Source organism: Montipora capricornis, chromosome 5 (assembly GCF_036669925.1).
Source record: "Montipora capricornis isolate CH-2021 chromosome 5, ASM3666992v2, whole genome shotgun sequence".
In the NCBI taxonomy this organism is placed as follows: Eukaryota; Metazoa; Cnidaria; class Anthozoa; order Scleractinia; family Acroporidae; genus Montipora; species Montipora capricornis.
Window position 1 is genome coordinate 12,653,294 of NC_090887.1, and position 7,666 is coordinate 12,660,959.

A 7,666-nucleotide genomic window follows, 5' to 3' on the forward strand; every position below is an offset into this window, starting at 1 on the left:
GTAAAATTGGCAAATTTAGCGATTTTGGCGATATTTTCCCAATTTCGCCAAATTAGTTCATCCATTGGTATTGACACCATTTGGATGAACATTGACGATTTGGGCGAATTTGACAAAATCTGCAATTTTGCGATATTTTGTCAATTTCGTCATCCATTGGTATTGACACCACTTGAAGGAACAGTGGCGATTAGGCCTATAAGCACCTTATGGTATCGGGAGGCCACGGGTTCAAACCCCGTTGAAGTCCTGAATTTTTCAGTCTTTTCAGGCTTCTCCACGCAATTGCAAATATTGCATTCATAACTGCGAGGATCATAGCTTCGCTTGATTTCATATCCGCAGTTCAGATCATTTCATATATCATTTCATCGTCGCTTCATTCCTCACGGGAACATTGGAACCCACAAATGACCAGCTCCCAACGTCAGTGGCTTCATAGCTCATTTGGTTAGAGCGTCGCACCGGTATCGCGAGGTCACTTGTTCAAACCCCGTTGAAGTCCTGAATTTTTCAGCTTCTTTACGCAATTGCAAAAATTGCGTTCATAAACGTGAGGATCATAGCTTCACTTGATAAAATGCTCTGTTTTAAACATGACGGTTCACAAGTGAAGTTGTCTCTCTAGCCTTTCTGTGGACGAATACCGGGACCTACCGATACAATTTGGGCAAGTTTTGAACGTTAAAAACTTCATTCGGTGCTGTATTTTGCTGGTAGGACAGGGTGACCCGACACTTATGAAAAAAAAAAAATGTAAATTCTCAATAGGTAGCAAACTCTATTAATTTTTCAAGTAGTTGATTTAAAAAGTGTATAAAGGGAACTTGGACGATACTTGTTCACAGATGTCTGCAGTCCTTTTTCAAATACTGGGATTACTTTGTCGATGAAAAGATTTTATTACAGCAGATTGAATTAATTTATCTTACGAGAAGTGCAGAAACAAAGGTTGAAAATCACACAGTTGTATCACCGACAACCCCTAGTCGTCATGATCATCTTCCGGTAAGCTACCTTGAGACATATCAAGGCTGGCATCATCTGGAGCCATTGGGTCCTCTGATAGCTGTTGAGCTTTCAACTGCCTGCAATTGAGATTTATTTTCCAAAAGTCTTTAAAATGCCCACTGTTTGCTTTATTTTTACTCTTCTGTACTTAGTGGATTTGCTTGTAAACAGTACTGCGGCTTGAGGATTACATTACCTGCAGGCTCGCTTTAATCCAAAGGCCAGGGGCCCGTTTCTCGAAAGTCCCGGAAACGTTTCGGGCCCGAAAGCAATTTGTGAAACTGCCAACAACTTGTTTTGGAAAGCCGATCTTTTAACATGTTTTCAAGACAACTAAAAGAAACATGTCTGTGAAGTTTGGCGACTTAAATCCTCTCCGTTCTTGAGATACCGAGGGAATGTATCACCCGCAAATGGCCCGTAAAGTTTCGGGACTTTCGAGAAATGGCCCCAGGTCACCAACGCCTAACTTTATTAAACCATAGTCAACCCAAAAAGAGGTCTCAAAGCAAGTAATTGTAAAATAGTTTACTTCCATTGCTTTAAGAAGACTTATGGAAAATCTTACTTTTGCCGTCGTTTTCGTAACCATACACAGCCAACAATGATGAGTATGAGACCCGCAATGGAGCCACCTACGATCGCCCCCAAGTACTTTACTTTCTTCACGGTGCTACCTGCAATGAAACAAACAGACAGTGATCATCCTATAAAATGTACCTTGGTTTATCCTCACCTTGAGGAGTATTGCGGAGCAAGGGATGGACCTTTATCCTTTGTGAACAAAGGCAGAGTTTGGCTGCCGTCGGGAGTATTCGGCTTTTCATCGAGTATAACTGATTCATCCTCATCCTCATCATCATCATCGATAGCATCTTTTCAATATTGACGTGGTTAACTCAGATGAGGCAAATGACTTATTGTCCTAAGTTTCCCAACGACACAGAAATGTCAGGCCATTGTGCTAAAAGCTGGCACTTTCCAGCTAATGACTGATTTCTGCGGAGGCGCACGTATTTAGATACAAACCGATTTTAATAAACGTCACAAAGTGTCCCTTTCTTCTTCTCCCTAACTTCAACATCACGCGTTCGATTGAGTACAGACAATTGACGTCACAAAGTTCCCCCCGTAAATGTGTTATCCCAACCTAAAAATAACGTTAACCTTAACACTTGCCGTATTGTTAGAAATAGGTAGGAAATGCTTAGACGTAAAGGGACACTTCGACTTTGATACCAAGATTGGGTGTAAAGACAAGTACTTGCATTTTTGTTTGGCCCGGCCGAGGTTGAACCCAGGCTCTCCCTCTTAGGGTCTCTTTTCGTAATCAGGAACCAGGATGACACGGAATAATCTCAAAGAAACAAAAAATTGTAGCCCTAGAAAGAGTCAATTAGATAAGAGAGTTGATCTATGACTTTGCGGTCTTGCCCCAGCACAGTCACAAATAGATTTATTTTTAGTCACATTTTGCGCGCGAAACAACAAAGGCCCACCAATTTTAACCAATCAGAAAAAGCCATATCACGCGTGACTGCTTCTGCTATTTTTTTCAGGGACATAACTCCTGATATTCGCGGGAACGGGTATTCTAAAAATAGACTCATTTATGACTGTGCTGGGGAGCCCACCCACCCCACCCATGCCATAACAACACTCTTATCTAATTCACTCTTTTCCCTAGTAAACTGACAGATTATCTTTCGTTGATATTTTAAGCCAGGACTAAAGGAAACTTTTCTTCATGGTCTTGGTCTCAGCGCTCTTTTATAATACCACAATAACAGACAAAACAAACGATTTTATGAAACAGGTTTCAGTCTTCATTTTTTAAAACGCTTGGTCAAAAATTCGCGTATCTCAATGAGTGGAATTAACATATAGATCAATAGAAAACCTTTGTAGTCCGTTCTAAATGAAGTGCCACTATTGAAATAAAAACCCAACTAGAGTTTTTTCTTAACTTCAATTAAAATAACTTTTAATAAGCCCTATCCCCATCGTTATAGCTGTAAGGTTATTTTTAGAAGTCCTCCAAGATCCGGACTTCCCAAACGGATAGGTTGATAGCCAATCATATGTCCCCATTTTTACCAATGTTGACAGCTCCCACGCTGCTTCTCGTCGGTCGCGATTTACCACCAAACAAAATGGCGGGGATGTAGAAAAAAAAACCAGACTTCCACGCAACGCGCGAGGTAAAATTATCCGCGGAAAAAAAGATATCTTTTAAAGATAACTTTGGAGGTATAACGACGGGGATAGGGCCTATATGGGGGATTCGTTCTCTGGTCTTTTTATCCCTTATGTATGTTTCTCGATTGCGTCCACATCTTGGTAATTGCCTTACCCCTCCGTACACAGGCTTTACTGATTTTTCTGTAGCCTGACTCGCACACGCACTTATATCCGGGGTCTTTCGAGATTCGTTTCTTTAAGTTGAAGCAATAACTGTGTTCAATTGCGTCACAAGTGTGATTGTTGATTCCACATTCATCGATATCTGTACAAAAAGAGAAGAACATTGGCTGTAGAAATGGTCAAACTGTTTGTCAAATGTGTAGTGAGACGATGAATAAAGACCTTCAATTTCCTTGAGCTTGGAATTCTGTTACTTTAGAATTGGTTACAGAGGATAAAAAAAACGGAAAACAAAAAGGGTTAACTCCAAACAAATGACTTTAACGATGCCCAAATGTGAACGTTACTTATGCTGGGTTTCTCGGTTAGGCTACACTGGGTTACCTGTCAATCCTGGCGTTACTTCCACTTCAAATTCTGTTTCCAGTTAATTTATGCTACCGAAACGAATGTCCTCACCAACACCACTGGAAAGTGCGGGAAACAAAACATGGAAGCAACATTCAGCCAATGAGAACAACAATTTGGGAAATGAGATGATGGACGCATCACGTGACTACTACAAACCGTAAAACCACGTGTTGTCCCGTTGAAAAGAAAAGCGTAAACTAAGGAAATAAGGGATCTTTAGATCGTTTATCAGTTGCTCAGATATATAAATTAACATTTTTAAGAATACAATCATGATCATAACTTAATACGACATACCAACGCAAACATGTTCGTCATTTTTTTCAAATCCTGAATGACAGTCGCATCTGAAACTTCCCGCTGTGTTGGTGCATTCACTCTCCATTCCACAGTCATGAGTCTCGCATTCATCCACGTCTGTAAGGTGAACAAAATAAGGCGTCTCTCATATTCTCATTGTTTGGTTCGACCATTTTCATTGCCTTTGCCATTACTATTTCCATTGTCATGATCATGGTCGGCCATGGTCATTGCCAATGCCGGCATAGCCATTGTACGTCATTGCCATTGTCATTGGCATTAGCATTGCCGTGATTGTCACTGCCATTGCCATTGCTTTTTCCATTGTCATTGCCTTTCCGTTGACATTCCCATTTCCATTCCCACTGGCATTTCATTGTTATCCCCTCTTAAGTTATTATTGTATTGCCATTTGCCGAAGCCCTCTGAATAGCAATAAGGTGAATATTGAAAGTTCTTGAATCCTTGATCTTAATGAAGTAAGCTGTTCAGGTATTAAAAGGAGAGCCGTTAGAAAACTATCATAGGTTATTGCGTCTCCCTCCTTAAATAAAGTTATTTTATCGTATCGTATCGTATCGTATGATAAATGGGATATCAGCAATTGTTAATAAGGTATTATAGGCCGCGCACCGGTGGCTGAATTGGTTGAGCGGGTAGTCGTGAGTTCGACTACAAGCGGACTAACACCAGAAACCCATAAGAGTTGAAACGTGTAACGCGCCACGTTCACAGCTTCCGAATATTCAGTGCGAACTTATTGGTTGAATGTTTCAGTACTAAGTACCATATTTGGAAATCCCTCGCTCTTGTTGTTCCAAATATGGTACTTAGCAAATTGAATATTCAGAAGCTTGTTTCCCAGCACACAAGGGGCCGTTACACGTTTCAACCCTTATGAGTTTCTGCTAACACTCAGGGTATTAAAATTTAACTGAGGAGAAAGTGCTGCCTTTATAATTACATCCGCAAATGGTTAGACTTTCAAATCTTCAAATCAAGTCTTCTCGGATTAGGGCTTTAAACCGTAGGCCTCGTCTCACAAATATCTCCCATGTTCATAAGGTTCTTTTTGGGACATAAAACAACCCACATCCTATTCGAAAAGCGTAGGGGATGTTGAAGTTCCCAGTGTTGTGGCTGTCCTTTGTGAAAGTGTGGGTGGGTGGGTACAGCAGGTCCACATAGCTGAAAAACTTCAACCTGCTCAAACAAATAAATAATGTTATCTACAGATTGCAGTGTTTGCCCTCTAAAATTTCATGTAATAACTTTTTTACATAAAAATGAAGAGGGTAAACACTACAACCTGTAGATAAAATTAAATATACGGAACGAAATTGTTGTTAATTTGAACGCCGAATTTTGGAGAAAGGAAGCAGTTTCCTTGATCTTGGTCACATGAGTAACATCGACAGAACTGAAAACAAGCAATGTTTCTTGAAAGTATCGATTTTTCTTGGGAAGCCAAAACACCAACTATATGGCATTTTCGCCTCCCGCCTCTCACTTACCCTCGCAAGTTATTCCGTCCCCTTTGAATCCAACTCTACATTCGCAACGATATTTTCCTTGTTCGTTGATACACTTTCCTCCGACTGAGGCGCAGGAATTTTCGCCTTCACATTCATTGATGTCTAATGAACAAAAAATAGGAAGCCAAGGTTAGGGTTAGGGTTAGGTTTAAAATACATGTTTTAAAATACAACTCAGAAAAATCCGATTTTGCCACACTTGAATATTTTTAAGTTTGACGATAGGAGAACGCATACTACTCGTGTAGATTCCTTCTTTCTAGGTGCTATCATAGTTATTTTAGGGACTGGTTATGAAACCTTAAAACCTTCAAAAGCGGGAACAATGTTGTCACAATCGATGTTGAATTGACCCTGACCTTGCACAATCTTTTGTTTCTGCTTCACACGGGTTTGCAAATTAGTTGAGCATAATTTAATCCAAGGATTGGATTGGTTATCTTCTCGAAAATGGTGTGGTGTTTTGTAAATGGTCAAGGCCAAAAAGACGGACTAAAACATCAAGCAAAGGAACTTGTCGAGCTTCATAACCATCTCCATGCTTTAACCTCTGTGATTCTACGCCGCGCTTTCAGGGTTTGGACGCACTCTTGGCCTGGCTGACCAGTCGCCTCCATTTCATGGGAGGGCCTCGAGCCCATGTAGTAGTCAACTTCAGCTGTTCAGTGTCCAATTCAGTTTTGTTTTACTAGTCATTTCGACCAAGTCCATTACCGAAATTTTGACCTATTGAACCTCAATGTTGTATTCAACTTTGCAACGTTCTTATGACAATGTCATTAAGCACCCTTTTCTCTGAATATTTGTGGCCAATCGTTACAATAAAAAGCATTGTCTTTTTAAAGATCAGACACAAGTTACTAATTACGTACTGTTAATTGTGCTGTACAATATTTTTGAGCTAATTGTTTAATTGAGCGTCGTAAAACAACCGGGGAAAAATCGCTTGCGCAAGTCGCGATTGGTTTTAGCTTCCTTCTCATTGGTTGATACACTGGTGCGAGGTTCAGTTTAAACCAATCGCTAAGCGTAGCAATTGCAATCGCGTAATTACTGCTGTAAAGCGTCACTGCCCTTTTTATAAACATGCAAACTCAAATCCCAATCCAGCTAACATATTCCTATTTTTTCACGTTCCCATGTTACCACCGATAGCGTAGCTCTTACTGCGCTATAAAAAAACCCCATAATTCCTCGATTCGCTCTGACGAAGGGTTAACGCTCGAAACGTCCGCTTTTAGAATCCCTGTACGGTTTTTGTGTATCCCTTCCAACTGATGGTATCGTTTTTCGCAGCCGTCAATAGCATTGGCTTCGTGAGTCAGTGGGACGTTAAAAATCAGCGAATAATAACTCCGAATGTTACCCAATAACATATTATACCTCAGCGATTGACGGCTTTGGAAAACGAAACCAGTGAATAGTATGTCAACTCTAGAGTAACCCGCAGTCGAGTCTATGCAGAAATCTTTTGAATGCTAGGTGTCACGCTGACATTCTATGTCTGCAAGTAAAAGTGATAGACACAAATTGAAACGGAGAGGTTTAGCAGACCCGAAGGAGAAAGGGGGGATCATTTCCGGGGAAATAATTAAGGTTACCAACTTTGTTAAGAGGTGTTTACTTGTTGTCAGTTTAATCCGTTTATAACTAGGATCATATTACCTATGTTGAATACTGCACTCCAAATAGTTAAAGCAGCTATAAAGCACCCAAAAAGGATTGAGAACACCTGTACTTTCCCTCTTCCTTACCCATCTCAACACATCTTCTTAATTTAATGTTTCGTATCACCTCACCGGTTTCTGTATTCATAAACTTGTCCATTCAGCCTCAACATTACAACATAGTAAGGGAACAAAGAACTGTACTATGCACTTAGCAGTGCTCGAACTCGGAGGTAAAATGAGGATCACCAATTTGACCTCGGTAAAACCGGATTCAACCTGAGACCCGGATTTGACCTACAACACATGTTTTCGCGTTTTGATTATCGCCATCGTAAACTAGCCAATCAAATTGCTCCATTTAGCCTGAGAATTGCT

General features: G+C 40.5%; 1 protein-coding gene across 1 annotated transcript in view; it reads right to left on the reverse strand.

Moving 5' to 3' along the window:
• Positions 1-985: 985 nt before the first annotated feature.
• The window catches only part of LOC138050197 (fibulin-5-like), a 7,689-nt gene continuing 1,008 nt past the window's right edge, over positions 986-7,666 (reverse strand). Inside the window, exons 3-7 of the mRNA XM_068896655.1 lie at positions 5,601-5,723; positions 4,084-4,203; positions 3,365-3,517; positions 1,580-1,688; positions 986-1,088 (exon numbers count right to left, since the gene is read on the reverse strand). Coding sequence (XP_068752756.1) covers positions 986-1,088; positions 1,580-1,688; positions 3,365-3,517; positions 4,084-4,203; positions 5,601-5,723 — 608 coding nt within the window. The remainder of the gene's footprint in view (positions 1,089-1,579; positions 1,689-3,364; positions 3,518-4,083; positions 4,204-5,600; positions 5,724-7,666) is intronic.